The 16,058-nt window shown below is 39.2% G+C and overlaps 1 protein-coding gene across 1 annotated transcript in view; it reads right to left on the bottom strand.

The window, feature by feature from the left end:
* LOC149240731 (T-complex protein 1 subunit theta-like) overlaps window positions 1–2,559 on the bottom strand; it is an 84,484-nt gene extending 81,925 nt beyond the window's left edge. The window contains 1 exon segment of the mRNA XM_089373794.1: window positions 2,107–2,559. Coding sequence (XP_089229920.1) covers window positions 2,107–2,254 — 148 coding nt within the window. The 5' untranslated portion in view covers window positions 2,255–2,559.
* Window positions 2,560–16,058: the final 13,499 nt, after the last annotated feature.

Below are 16,058 nucleotides of genomic sequence, written 5' to 3'. Positions count from 1 at the left end.
CTTTCATTCAGAGGACAAGAGGATTCTCTTCTGAAAAGAGGATTTTCATTAAGGTGATATGACAAGAGGATTCTCTTCTGTCAAAATTGCCCAGGCCTTGCATATAGCCCCAACTGCTAATCCATGTCTCTGGGAAGAATTGAACCCCAGCAGGTGGGTTGAAACACCAATGGCTTCACAGCCAAACCACAGCCCCACGGGTATTGTCATTATCTTTGTTTCACTTCAGATATCGTATACTTATCCATTATTTCTTTATCAGAAAACTTTCAAAAGGCATGACATCAACCTCTCGTGGAATTGCTGGGAACATGCTTGCATATACTAGATTTAAGCAAACCACATTAACACAGTTCATAAGACCAGACTTAACGAACTCATTCACTTGATAGAAGAATTTCCAAAGCATATCCTCTGTTTTTAACCTTCAGTGGCCGTTACTTATAAGACCAGTTATGTTGAAGACAGGCTCTGTTCATGTCCGATAGATAATAATTCTATCATATTTGTAACGATTCAATGAAACGCTGATTGCATTGGAATTGATTAGCCTTGTGAATTGCCATGCAGTAACAAGGATAAATGTATCTCTAGATATGATACATAAATCAAATCGACTGCTCACTTCGTTAGTCTACAGATTAACTAACAGAAGAAAGACTCCAATTGTCATATAGTTGAATTGTACAATATCCCTTGGTGTTTGGTATGTTGGTAGAATTGGAAAAGCCCATTGACAATATATTCTCTTCGAGAGCTTCGACATAGTGTATAATCAGGTAGAAGTTTGAATAAAGCCAATTATATTCAACTAATTACAACGACCTATATGAAGCTGGGTCTATGTCTCTTTCGGGCGGGAAATGCGAAAGGTGCGTAGCTTTCATAAAGTAGTTCTAGATCCATTCACCTAGAACTATCGAGTTTTATAAATTATTGTACTTTCAAACTCTATAAACTCTGACATAGAAAATTAACTAATTAGCAAACTGGTAGTTAACCGTAATGGAATGACTTAAACTTTAAAGCCTCAAACATAAGAAACTCCAAACCAACCACTGTACCTTTTAGTACAACACTAGAGGAAAAGAGCTTAAAAACCCCTGCAGCATAAGAAAGCAAGACGCCAGGAGATAAAACTGCCATGCTTTCTGGAAATCTCATGTATCCTATGCTATTATTTGCTTGTTCTGAATAAACTAGTTGGCATTTGTAATACATAACCAGATTTAAACCCGAAAAAAAATTTTAAAAATAGGATTTTAATAAGAAAAACAATGGGCATGGAAACTGCAGGTGCATAGAAGGCCCACTAAGTCAAGTGAATAAAGAGTAGACTAAGTATTCCATTATATATGGATCAGATATTTTTTAGAGGAATAGTGATTAAAAAGCACTTTGGATTGGAATCGAATCAAATGAGTTTAATCATATCCAGCACTCGAGTGTGACGTTATCTTGTGTTACAATTTTTACTTTATCACAATAATATTTTAGGAGTCTGTACTACCAGCACTCGAGAGATGATATCTGTGATGTGTGCCATCTTCAATTTGTTCGTCACAAAAATTCTATAGGATACTATGATACCAGCACTCGAGAGATAACCTCTATTATATGTGTCATCTATTCTGTCACATCATGGTTTGCATCTCAGGAAAATACTTCATGAGTCTATATTATACGGGGCACATTATAGTGGAACAAGATCCTAGCACAGGGATATGTCAAAGATAGTTTGAAACATCACATGGACAACCACTACAATCCAGATGACAGCCACAATCCAAAGACGGCTCACAAGGCGTCGTGCAAAAACAGCCGGCAGTTTTAGTACTGGATTGAGAGAGAATACTATCAAGACACTTGCCCACCGAAACCAGCTTCTGGAACGACAAAAGCTACGAATAATGCCTTATAGTTTCTTTTGCATAACAGCTTAAGTATAACATATCTAAACTGGTATACATAATAGAACAAATGACTGAAATATTATGTTCTCTGGGTAAATGCCCGCTTCTTCAGCTAGTATAAAGTTCTTAAGATAAGCATTTTGAGTGCAGAAACAAACAGGAAAATTAAGAGAATGGAATAGCAAATGCGCACCATTCGGACCGAGAGAAGTCCGTGTGATTTGGGAGAGTTGCTTGCAGGCATCAATGTTTTTAAGGACGGCTTCGTCTAAGCCAGAGAGGAGCTTGTGGCCCTCCTTCAGCATGGCCTGCAAGCCTTGGGGTTGGATCTGGAACCCCATTCTTCACTTTACTGAACCTTGACCTTAGGGTTTTGCGCTTAAACCCTATATTATTCGGCGCGGCTCGATCTCTATTTCCGAGATTTCAAAAACTTGCAGATGGAAGCAAAGCTAAAGATCAATAATAATCTCAAACATAACAAAATCAGAGCAGAAAATGCCGCCCAGTCCAGTTAATCGCTATGGAGACTTTTCGCTCATTTAAGATGGTGGGGCTAAGAAAGGAGGGACGAGGCTTTCATGAAGGTCTAGAAAGCACCATGAGTCTGTAGTATTTCGTCACTCAAAAAGAGGAGGGAAGATGCTTTAAAGGTGTCCTGTTATGTTTTGATTCTTTAGAGCTTTGTTTGCTATAATGCTTTTGGGTGTGAAGTTAGGGAAAATAATACCATTTCTTCTAAGGAAATAAGTAAATTTTTGGTGTTTGCTGAATAAATATAGTATAGTTTTACAAATTAATTGGCTTAATTGTAATTTGGAAAAATAGGAGGTTGGGTAATTAGGGATTACTAAGTAATTAATCAATAATGAGAAATATTTTTGGTAGAAATCACATCAAGAATGTTTGGTTGACTTGTTTCGAACCATCTAGTGTGGTTCGTGGTAAGGACAAGATGGAGAATCACATCATGGCATCATATTAAATAAGATGAGTGTGATGCAGAGAAGCTTAATTCTTACGGTTAGATTACAACCACTTTAATGTTGAGAGAACTCATCTCCTTAATATTTTCAAAAATAATGGATATAGTAGGCAACGGTGTCTCAAAGCTTTCCTTATAATTGACAAAGGTCTTAAGGTTAAAAAAGATCCTAAAGATTGAGCTTCACAGGTGCATCTTCCATTTATCCAAGGAACTACTAATAAGATTGCTAGGATCTTAAGGAAGCATAAGGTTAAGTCAACCTTTAGGCCCCTAAGCACAATCTGTAGTTCCCCTAGACCAGTGAAAGACCTTGTGGACCATAAGAATATGAAAGGTGTTTATGTAATCCCATGCTCTTGCGAGACACCCTACATTGGTGAAATTGGCCAATCAATAAATCAAAGGATCAAACATGGGAGGACCCGCTCCTCAGCGTTCGCAAAGCATGCAGAGAAGACAAAACACCACATATGCATTGAAGAAGCTCGAGTCATTGCTAGGATTGATCATTTTCATCACTACAAGTTTAGGGAAGCGATAGAGATTGAGAGGAGGCCAAGTAATCTGAATAGAGATGATGGATGGAAAATTAGTAGTTGTTGGGTCCCTTCCCTTTCTTCCTAAGAAGTTTTTATTTCTCTTACTCTCCTTTGCCTTATTTTTATATTTTTATTTAGTTATTTATATTTATTTATTTATTTATCTATTTATTTATCTATTTATTTATCTATTTTTACTTTCATTTTTAATTTATTTTTATTTTTATTAAAAATTTATTATTATTATTATATTCATATATATTTGTGTTTTCAAATTTTCATTCATTTATTTTTAATGTATAAAGAGTTTTTCCGGAAGAAGTCACATTGAAGATTTAGGTTAAATAAGAAGACAAGTCAACCTAACAGCTAGAAGAAAACACCTATGTTTGACTATGGGAAGGAGACAATATTTAAATTAATAAATATATAATTTTTAATTTTATTAGTTAACTATCTAATGGCTATATCTAATAATATTTAATTCATTTTTTACTTTATCTATATATATATATAAATAACTAAAGATTAAAACTAATAATAACGATTAAATATATAGTATGTATATAAAAAAAATATAAAGGATTCTTAATAAATAATATTAATGTTAAATTGAATATATATAATAACAAAATATATATATATATATATAAATCACTATGTATAGAAATTAATATTAATATAAAATTGTATATTAGGATTAATAATATTCCATTCATTTTTTACTTTATCAATAAATATATAAATAACTAAAGATTAAAATTAATAATAACGATTAAATATATATATATATATAAGATTCTTAATAAACACCTACTTATATTAATAAATAATATTAATGTTAAATTGTATATATAATAATAAGGAGTTGTCTATAATGCGACTTTTTGGAGATTCCGGTGACGGAATCCGGCGGAAGAAATTGAGGTTAAATCTTGATTTCTTGCAGTTAAAATGGTTTTTTAACTGCATATTTGGATTCAGCACCCTCGAAAACCCCTGGGACGCTTTCATTGTGCAGAAACTAGCTATCAAACTTGCAATTCCAATAAATTCCTGCCGGATTTCGACCGGAAAAACCCGCCGGAAAGGCTTTCAAAAAGTCGCGTTATAGACAACTGCTAATAATAATATATATAAATCACTATGAATAAAAGTTAAACATTCATATTAATATTAGAATTACTAATATTTATATTAATATTACCACAAAAATATTTATAATGCAAGAACAAATTCTATCAGAATGTTAATAATTATTGTTTATATATATATATATATATATATATATAATAAATTGAAAAAAAACAAAAACAAAAACAAAAGAAACAATAGGCCAGAGAGAATTAAGAAGAGAGGGCGGGAATCCAACAGCTACTAATTTTCCAGTTGTCGTCCCTGTTAATATTACTAGAAGACCTCTCAATTTCAATGGCTTCCCTAAACTTACGATGATGAAAATGAGGAATCTTAGTGATAACCCTAGCCTCCTCAATGCATATATGATGCTTAGTCTTCTCTGCATGTTCGGCTAAAGCTAAGGATTTTGTCCTCCCGTGTTTAATATCAGCAGTGTGTTCCTTAATCCTCTAGTTTATAGAACGACCAGTTTCACCTATGTAAGAGGTTCCACAGGAACAAGGGATGATATAAACACCTTTCATATCCATAGGGTTCACTTGGTCTTTAACAGACTTGAGGGAACTCCTAATGGTGTTGAGGGGTCTAAAGGTCGAGGAAATATTATGCTTCTTTAGGATTCTCGCAATCTTGTTAATCGTCCCTTGGATGAAGGGGAGGTGGACTCCTAAACTGCGGTCGATGGGTTTTTTCTTGACCTTGGGACCTTTGCTCGCTTTGAGGAAGGCTTTGACACCTTGCTGCCTACTATAGTCATTCTGGACAAAAACATTACACCACACAGGTTGACTGGGTGGCCTCAACTTGCCCCAAGGGGAAACCAAGTTTGTTGGCCACCAGCTAGCGTTATAAGCCATCCAAAATAGAATTGTTTCAGTCTTTCTAGCCAATCTAGATAAGTCTCAATCTCATGTCCATATACTATATAACTGTAAAAACTAGCATATGCAATAGGAAAATTAAAAGCTAACCACATAAACAAAAACTATGCATGGGGAGTCTAGTCTTTTTGCTCATCTGAGACAGAAGCAACAGGAGCAGGATCTCCAGTAGTCACCCCTGGCATTCCATACAGCTCCAGAATGCAAGGGATGTGGTGGTCGATTTGATCCATCTTGATGTCCTGTTTGTGCAACTGGAAGAGGATTTTCTCCATATCTTTTTTATAGTTTGGCAGGCCCTGCACTGTAACCGCCATCCCCACAGAGATTTGTTCCATCGCTTTTCCAAGAAGGCTTTTCATTAAGAAAATACAGATAAAGGGTGTGTTTAAACTGAGTAATTCTCCCACAGGTATTCCCTGGATCTGGGACCAGCATCCTCCAATTGTCGAGCTCTTCTTCTTATTCACTTTCTTACTTGATCTTCGCTTCCCAGTCTTCGATCAGCTTTTGAATTCTCACGTCCGTCTCATCTTGATATGTCCTTGTTGCCTCTTCTATGAGGTGCTCAATAGGCTTACGACCCATGCGAGATTATAACGTGCTCGACCCCTTGTCTGTATGGGGGGCCGGACCTCTCCTACCACACCCACGTCCTCTCGTTGCTCGAGCCATAACCTGTGCAGTGGAGCCCTGTTGACATCCAAACGAAGTCAAGTTCGTTAAACCTTGCTCAGCATCCCTCCATTGCCATTTATACAGGTCCTCCCTTACATACTTCTCCACCTAAGTGTTAAGGTAGCCCAGAGCCCGCAAGTGGCCAAGGGAAGTGGATTTCAAACTCTTCTCCTAGGGCTCCTCATAGTATCCCTCCCCCTTGCTATGGCTCAATTTCCAATCGTCCCGCTGCATCTAGAGCCAAGCCCACAGGACCGTCCAGAGCCTGGCAGGATGTTTGCAATTATACCCACTTTTTGCACCCTTAGCCAGCAGATGCGAGTCATGGCTTTGCTTGCCCCTCCGCCTAGATTGTCACCCGGGATCCCTAACTTTGCCCTCAGTGCCATGCAGGTTCCCAGTTTCCCACGGGTCTCTCTGCATCCTACTGCCATGGCTGAATTCCCAAATTTTCATTCATTTTTAATCCCTTCTACATTTATCAATTTTGAGGCATTATATATATATATATATATATATATATATATATATATATATATATATATTCATTCATTCATTTGCTCTTTATTTTTATTTGATTTTTTCCATTTGTTTTAGATTTGTTTTCTTATTAAACCTGCATTTATTTATTTTTTATTTTGTCGTCTCTTTATTATCCTAGAATTCTTTGGTCTTTTCTTTCCTTTTTAGTTTATTTTTAGAATATATTAATAAATTAATTAAATAATATAATATAATAAGAATAATAATAATAACTCTAAGAATAATAATAATAATTCTTTCTAAAAATTATTCCTTATTAATAAATATTCTTGTTCAAAAGTAATTGTTGTAATCTAGTCGTTAGAATTAAGCTTCTTTGCATCGCACTCTCCTTATTTAATCTGATGCCATGATCTGATTCTCCATCTCGTCCTGACGATGAACCACACTAGATGGTTCGAAACACGTCGACCAAACATTCCTAATGTGATTTCTACAGAAAGTGTTTCTCATTATTGAATATATGGATCACAGAAGCCTGAATTTGAAAATTAGATCGACTTTTGATGGTAGATTTCTTGGTTCTTGTTTGGGTAGATACCGCTCTTAGAGCATGCCAATATCACCTCTAACCACTTCCCGATTTTCCTCTAGCTAGAGTTTAACATCTCTCCTTTTAAATACCCTTTCAAATTCAACCACTCTTGGATTAAGGAGGATTTCTTCATATCTTTGATACACTCTTACTGGAAACATATCCCAATGGGTCCATCGATGTTTGCAATAGATTCTTGGACATATAAAATACAGAAACTGAAAAGATGTGTCAAATGATGGGCTAGATACCATATTCTTGATCAAAAAAGGGAGTTCGAAGAAAATGAACCTATTTTTGTTTCCTCTCAAAATGCTTTTATATCCTCAGGTTTTCCAGAGGTCATTAAACATCATCTCTACGCCTTGGATGAAAGGAAAGCTCGACTTCTCAAAGCCAAAGAGGAGAGGTGGTGTTTAAAAAGCGGTGCGATTTGGGCGAGGGAAGGGGATGGAAATGCTAATTTTTTCCACAACTTTGCTGACCATAGGAAGATTAAAAAAATATATATGGGGATTTGAAGATGATACGAGTACTTTTCACTACTCTCAACAGGATTTGGAAAGTTAGTTATGGCTCATTTCGCTAGTATATACAAGGATCTTGTTGTCAAAAGGATTCAAGACCGACTCCAGTTTATTCAATGTTTTCTTTGATTCTTCTCAGACGAAGATTCCGCAAGTCTGGGATGGTATGTTTCATTGGATGAGATTGAAGGTGCCCTTCACTCTTTTGCAAAAGATAAGAGCCTTGGCCCTAGTGGGTGGACAGTTGAATTGTTCTTAGAATTTTTTGACCTGTTTGGGAATGACATATTGCAAGCAATGGAAGAGGCCAGGACATTAGGGAGGGCATCTGGAACATTCAATGTTGCATTCATTGCTCTTATCCCTAAATGCTCAAAACCCCTCTCCTTTAATAACTTTCGAATGATATCTTTATGTAACTTGATATGCAAAGTCATTGTTAAAGTCATTTTCAACATACTAAAAAATTTACCCTCCTCAGTTGTATCTCCTAAACAATTTGGCTTTGTCCCTGGTCACATGATCCATGACTCTATTTGAGTTGCTCAAGAGGCCCTTTATTTAATCAAGACAAAAAAGCGTAGTTGTAACCACCCTATCCCATATTTACTCGCTTTCACAAGCTCTTAAGGGTAAACATGAGCTAAGTGATACTATGATATGACCCGAACTCCAAGTTCCATTTATGGAAGTGGGGTCTACTAACCGGAAACATACTTCCACCCCTCAGGGACACCAGATCACCCAAGTATCTAACAACAACCATTAGTGATCAATCCCTTAGTTGAAACTTTATCTTTACCAACTTTACACCCTCATCACAAGCATGTCAAGTTGTGTGTGCGATTGGAAGGCTCCAACTGCATGCCCAGGCCTTCCTCCATGTGGTTGTAACCGAAATTTTCCAGTTTCGTGCGTATAGTTGTGAGATCAATGCCACTTTTTCAAGGCCAACCTACAAGCCATTGCCCAAAACATCCCAGAATTCTCTAGAACTCAGTCTAAGATGATAACAAGTCTATACAAATTATATACAAATTAGATCTTGCCCAAAACATGCTAATGACATGATAAACGTTTCGTCACACATATAGTAAACATAGTAGCTAGAGGTCATGAATGCATATCTTATCATGATCTTCTTAACTTCACTAGAGAACCATCAAGAAGGCGCAATGTGTTGAAAAGTGTGCAACAAGAAATGCTAAATTTAGAATGTGCTAAAAATAGACCTGCTAAAAATAGTATGTCTAAAAATAGCATGTCTAGAAATAGCAGTTTGGCCAGTGAGGTCATTGGCCACATTGCGTGAGAGGTGAAACTGCTAAAAATAGAAAGTTCTAAAAATAGGATTTATGGGTCCCTTCCTATTTTTAGCCGTCCTTAGTCTATCTATAGGAAGTAAAATTAATTTTGGTCTTAACAGCAGTTTGAAATATTAATTAATTAACTCAGTTGAGTTAATTAATTAAGGAAATTCGAATTTGAGGTCTTTGTGAGCGTGCACATGAGTTTCCTCTGCTGATTGAGGGAATAAGCATGAGTTCTATAATGAGAGAATCAGTTGACTTAGTTCTAACTAAAAAGTTGTTAAAATAATAAAATATAGTTTGTTAATGCTTGCATGCATGTGACAACTATTATTTTAGATAACTGAGGATTCACTCATGGATAACTGTTGCATGTCAGTTCTATCAGAGACCCAATTGAGATCAAATGTGGGACAATGTACTATCAAATACTTAACTATTTCTAGTAAGTAGTTTTTTCATGGTTGAGGAACTAGTGTTCTCAAGGAATACGTAGTTGGACCATTGGTTGTTTTTGGTATGTTGGAATTAATTGCATATGCTTTGGCTATTATTTCCTAAGCACACTACGTAAGGACCATAGGGAAAGCCTAGATAAACAGGCCTTGGGTGGTTCATGAGATATATCTGCATATCTTCATAGTTCATTGAGAACTGAATAGCTTGAGAGCTAATTCTTTTTGTATTATGAAGAGGGTTTCCACTTGATTGATAATACATGGTTGGGGTTTTATGCTGGTGCTTTCCCCTGGATATATCTTGTGTTATGTGTGATTAATTCTCTTGATCAGTTATGCATGTTTCTACTTGATGTTGCTCATGATTTTGATTACGCTTCCGCTTAATGTTTTGTAGAAGTAGAACAAGTATTATGCTTTAGGACATTGCATATATTGGTTTGTTCTACAGGTGAAATTTCTACATGGTATCGGAGCACAGGTGATCAAGCAAGAACAATATACTAGCAGGAGGAATTCGAAGTTTCTTATTCTTGATATAGATCTCAAGTTCTTATCACATCTATTTCATCGATGGCGTTTAATGGTTTGAGGCTTGAGTATGCCCTTGATGGCAGCTCAAACTATATAGCTTGGAAGGATCGCATGGAGGTAGTTTTAGAAGATAATGGTCTTAAGGATTTCATTGATCAAGAAGTCCCTAAGCCTATTGACAAGACTGAGCTGGTGGAATGGGGTAAGTGTGTGGCTAGAGCTAGGAGAATTCTCTTGGAGGGTGTTCAAGATCACATAGTCTCAAGCCTCCATGGGAAGGAGTCTCCATTTGCAATGTGGAAAACATTGAAAGATTTATATCAGAATAACAGTGATCAAAGGAAGTTGGCACTGAAGGACAAGCTTCGAAAGATCAAGTGTGAGAAGGGTGACTCTATTTCTACATTCTTGAACAAGCTCACCACCTGCAGAGATGAGCTTGCAAGCATAGGAGTCACTACAGTTGATGAGGATATGGTCAGTCTAGCACTCCTTGGCCTTCCTAAGAGCTGGCATAGCTACCAGGACTCGGTGAATGGAAGGGAAAAACTGCCAGATTGGGAACGACTATGGTCAGATTTGATGCAGGAGGAGATCAGACAGAGCACCAGGGATGGAGCTTCTTCATCAAAACATGATGAGGAAGAGAACTTGGCTTTAGCTTCTAAAGCTAAGAAAGGAAAAGGGAAGGAATCCCATTCCAAGTCTTCTCAAGGAGGGAAGAATTTTGACAAGTCGAAGGTGAGATGCTTTCATTGTCATGAGTTGGGTCATTATGCTAATAATTGCCCAAAGAGGAAGTCCAAGAAGAAAGGTTCCTCCAAGGAATCTAATGGTGATGCACTAGCTCCACAGTTTGAGATGGATTTCTCGCTTATTGCATGCATGGTTTCATCCAGCATGGGATGTGTTTGGTATTTGGACAGTGGAGCTTCTTTCCACATGTCAGGTGACAAGAATCTTTTCAGCACTTTGGAGGAGAAGGATCTCCAAATATGGATCGAGATGGGCGATGACGGAAAGTATTGTGTCTCGAGTAAAGGTACAGTTATGTTTCAGAGGGAGCATGGTTCTCCCCTCACTCTTTCTAATGTTATGTATGTACCAGGGCTGAAAAAGAATATTGTGTCTATTGCTATGATTGAGGATAAAGGATATGATGTAGTCTTTAGTTTGTGAAAGGTTTTCCTAAGGCATATCGGCACTGGATAGACCAAACAGATTGGGATTCGAATTAAGAATCTCTACAAGTTACAGGTAGAAGATTGTGCTGCTCTCAATTCCAAGGCAGAAGAGGTGCATGGCCAAGATATTGGCGAGTTATGGCATAGAAGACTGGGCCACTTGCATCAAGGGGCCCTTAAGATCATGCAGCAAATTTCTACCGAATTACCCAAGTGAAAACTGGAGCAGACAAGCACATGCAAAGGTTGTACTCTGGGTAAGTATGTGAAGGCTTCCTTTCATGATCGGGATGGTAGAGCAGGAGCAGTTCTGGATCGAGTTCATTCAGATGTATGTGGGCCCTTCTCTACAGCCTCCACCGCGAAGCAAAGGTACTTTGTTATTTTTATAGATGATTTTTCTCGTAGATGTTGGATCTACTTCATGCAAAAGAAGGATCAAACCTTCTTGAAGTTTTGTGAGTTCAAAGCTTTGGTAGAGAAAGAATCAGGGAGGAAGATAAAGGCCTTATGGAGTGATAACGGTGGAGAGTATGTTTCCCAGCAGTTTAAAGACTTATGTGCTTAAGAAGGAATTAAATGGGAACTCATGGCACCTCATAACCCACAACAGAATGGGGTGGCTGAAAGGAAGAACAGATCTATTGTGGGAGCAGCTCGAGCGATGTTGCATGACCAAAGCCTACCACTTCATTTGTGGGCTAAGGCATGCAATACAACAGTGTATCTTCAGAACAGAAGTCCTCATCGTATTTTGGGGATGAAGACACCTATAGAGGCTTTTTCAGGGAAGCGACCAGATGTAAGTCACTTCCATATCTTTGGATCACCAGTTTACTGTCATGTGACCAAAGATGCTCGGAAGAAGCTAGACCCAACAGTTGAGTTGGGAATACTTGTGGGGTATATGGATACACCTCATAACTATCGGGTGTTTCTGCCTGCCAGTTAGAGGACAGAGTGCGCAAGGATCTGAAGTTCGATGAGCGGTGAACCATGCGAGAGTCACTTGAGAGGGAGCTCAAGTTGCATGGTGATGATGAGGAACTACTAGTTCCTAAGGAGGAGGAGCCTCCTGATGATGTGGAGCAGCTGCATGCAGAGATTCTAGTGGTGGAGATCACCACTACTGGAGAGTCTTCCAGAGAGGGGCGGAAATGCTCTCGGGAAGCTGATAGATTGATGCAGGATGCGAGAGAGAATGTAGGGCAGCCATCCTCTCATCGTAGACAGAGGAGATCTCCCGATAGATACACTGGCTACATGGCCCTGGTTGGGGAGTGTGTAGCAACCGAGCCTTCTTCTTTTGAGGAGGCAGTGCAGCAGCCAATTTGGATGGATGTGATGGTAGAGGAGTATGATTCTATCATGAGGAACAGTGTATGGGATGTTGTTCCTAGACCGGGGGACAAGTCAGTGGTTACTTCCCGATGGCTTTACAAGGTAAAGCAAGCAACTAATGGCAATATTAAGAAACATAAGGCAAGATTTGTTGCCCGTGGTTTCTCACAGGTTGAGGGGATTGACTATGATGAGACCTTTGCTCTTGTTGCAAGGTACTCATCGATTAGATCGATTCTAGCACTATTAGCACAGATGGGTTGGAAGATCCATCAGATGGATGTGAAGACAACTTTCCTCAATGGGGAGATTGAGGAAGAGGTATACATTGAGCAGCCCGAAGGATTTGAGACCTTCGATTGTGAGTCACATGTGTGTCAGCTCAAGCGAGCATTGTATGGGCTGAAGCAAGCACCCCGTGCTTGGCATACCAGGATTGACAACTATTTCACCAGGTTGGGCTTCACCAAGAGTGAAGCAGATGTGAACCTCTACCACATCATTGTAGATGGTAAGCTATTGATTATTGTACTTTATGTCGATGATCTGATTTTGACAGGTGATGATGAGTTGATCAAGTCTTGCAAGAAGGATCTTGCAGGAGAGTTTGAGATGAAGGACATGGGCCTCACGCACTACTTTCTAGGCATGGAGATGTGGCAGAAAGATGGGGAAGTATTTGTTTCTCAAGGCAAGTATGCAATGAGATACTGAGGCGCTTCCACATGGATATGTGCAAGCCCATGGAGACTCCTCTAGCAGGTAACTGGAGGAAGGAGGATGCTACTTCAGGTGAGATAGTAGCTGCTACAGTTTATAGGCAGCTTGTGGGTTCACTCATGTATCTAGTGAACACACGACCAGATTTATGCTTTGTAGTGAAACAGCTGAGTCAAGATATGGTTCAGTCAACCAAGTTATTTTGGAAGGCAGCAAAGCATGTGTTGAGATATCTCAGAGGCACTACACAATATGGATTATGGTACAAGCGGACAGAGGGAGTGAAGCTCCAAGGTTTCGCAGATGTAGATTGGGTAGGTAGTCCATCAGATGGGAAGAGCACTTCTGGAGGGATCTTCAACCTTGGGTCAACTGCAGTTTCTTGGTATAGCCGAAAACAGAGATCAGTTGCACTTAGCTCAGTGGAGGCAGAGTACATGGTAGCAAGTCAGGCTGCATGTGAGGCCTGGAAGATCCCAGTGGGATTGTTTGGTTAGATGATGGATCCGACGATGATATATTGTGATAATCAGAGTTACATTAAACTCTCTGAGAATCCAGTGTTTCAAGACAGGTCCAAGCATAAAGATATCCGCTATCATCATCTACGGGATTGTGTGGTCAAGAGGATCATGATGTTGCAGTATATTTCGACCGAGGAACAGGATGCAGATATTTTGACAAAGGCATTGTTAGCTCTACTACAACTTCAACGATTAAGGGCCAAATTCAGGTTTGGTGGTGGGTTCATGATGAAATAGGAGCTCGCAGCAGTCTCTTTTCCCTTCCTCTTTCAGTTTCCTCATACCATCTTAACCTCCCGCTGTTTCTATTTTCCCCCAAAATCCTTCGTAAACCTATATTCTCCTCCGCTCCCGCTTTCCGCTGTCTCTGTTTCTTCTATGAAAATCTGCATTCCCCGCTTTCCTCCATCCTTTTACAGAACTCTTTGAAGCCCTGTGCCTTCATTCGATCCTCAAATTAACTGCTTCCCGCGAAACTGCCTTTCCTCGCCCGATATCGTCCGCGGATCTTCCTTGTGCAATGGCCGTCGGATCCACCGCACCCTGATCTGACGGCCCTCATCTATCCCGATTTTATAAACTCCCGATACTCCTTATCAACTGATCCCCACCGTCGATCTGCGCGATCTGACGGTGGAGCTTCGTTCCTCCATTCAAGTCTGCCTCGCCATACTGTCTGTAATACTCCCAACTGCTCTCTGCTGCCAAAGAATCAAGGCGGTCACCTACCTGTACCCGGCGCAGTTAATCCTCAGCTACCACATTCAAAGAGCAGCATGGCCAAGGAAGGAAACAGGACAACCTCGAGCAGTTATAGCATTTATCAGTTATGGGTTTCTTTCAGTCAACATTCCATCTACTCAGAGAAGGGTTGCAGAGTACCAGAAAAGGTCGATTTTGTTCATTAAAACACTCAGATTGCAGCAGAGGCCCATTCCAGATTGTAAATGTGGTTGGTGGTCAGCTATAACCCTCCACGCATAAGCCTGGCAAAATATCTTTGTAATCAATCTCTATATATATCGAGAAGACAGATTGTAAAGGGGGTTGATGGTTGATGAGTGTTATCTTGGTGTAAGGTTCAACTTCTGGAGACTGTAACTACTGTGATACCTGCAGCTTCTGGTCTTCATTTTCAGCTAATACAAGCTTCTTTTGCTGTTAATTGCTCACTTTCCACTTCTTCTTTGTTCCAGGTTGTGCTTGTTATGCATTTATTCATGTGTTGTTGATGTTTAGCATTAGAGGGGTTGTCATCCCACCTCTGTGTTAGAATTTAGCATGTATTATTGAATATGTATGCAGGTTTCTATTGTTTTAATGCCAGAGAGCTGTCATCCTGTCTGTGCATTAAGAAATAGATTTACAGACCTTTTAACTGGTTGCAGCTGGCCATCACAGGGTCCTGTGCATCTGCTGGTGTGATCAGTATTCTCCATCATCACATTTTCCTTAAAAATGTGAGTAATTGGTGGTCTAAAGCCTTGTAGTCTGGGGGTGTTCACCCATGTCTGGGGTTAAGCATAGTAGAAGTGGTTATCTGGCTTGAATATGCAGCATTTCTTACATTCATCCACCATTTTCCAACACTTTTGTTGAGTTTGTAATGTTCCCGAGCATCTCTGATATACAACCTAGGAGAGTTTCTTGGGGTGATAACATTAATTGGCGCCGTTGTCGGGGAGAGGAGATTGAAGCTCAGCTTCCCTGAGAGAACGACACAGTTCCATATTTTGATGATAGACAAGGTTTGGACACATATTTTGGTTGTAATCATCTATCTGGCGACTCCATTGGAGGAAGACCATCCTTTGTCGACTCCACATTATAGTTTTGGCTCAGTTTGTGAGGTATGCTCGGAGATATCTTTAGAAATCACCAACTGAACCAGTGCCTGATCTTGAGAAGATCGTTAAGCAGAAGAAAATATCGCAGTAAGGAGCATCAGGACCAGGTAAGCCTTAGAAATCCCATGCATCTCTGCCAGTGTAGAAATACCTTCAGAGATTCATGCAGCTCCTAGTTATTCATTTCCCTTTCAGACCTCAGTTCAAAGAAGCATCCATGTTGTCCATCATATTCCTCTGTTTCTGTCATTCTTTTCATTGATTCATACCACTCAGTCTACCAATATCCTTCCATTTACCTCAGTCATGGCATGCCAGCAAGCTCTTACAAAGATAGAAAGAATCGTTGCTGCTAGGTATGGACCCTTAGTCTTGCCTACCCCTTTGAATGCCATG

Source organism: Pinus tabuliformis, chromosome 8 (genome assembly GCF_031772625.1).
Source record: "Pinus tabuliformis cultivar Carrire ecotype Pingquan chromosome 8, CPIR1, whole genome shotgun sequence".
In the NCBI taxonomy this organism is placed as follows: Eukaryota; Viridiplantae; Streptophyta; class Pinopsida; order Pinales; family Pinaceae; genus Pinus; species Pinus tabuliformis.
This window is presented reverse-complemented; position numbering and strand designations above follow the sequence as displayed.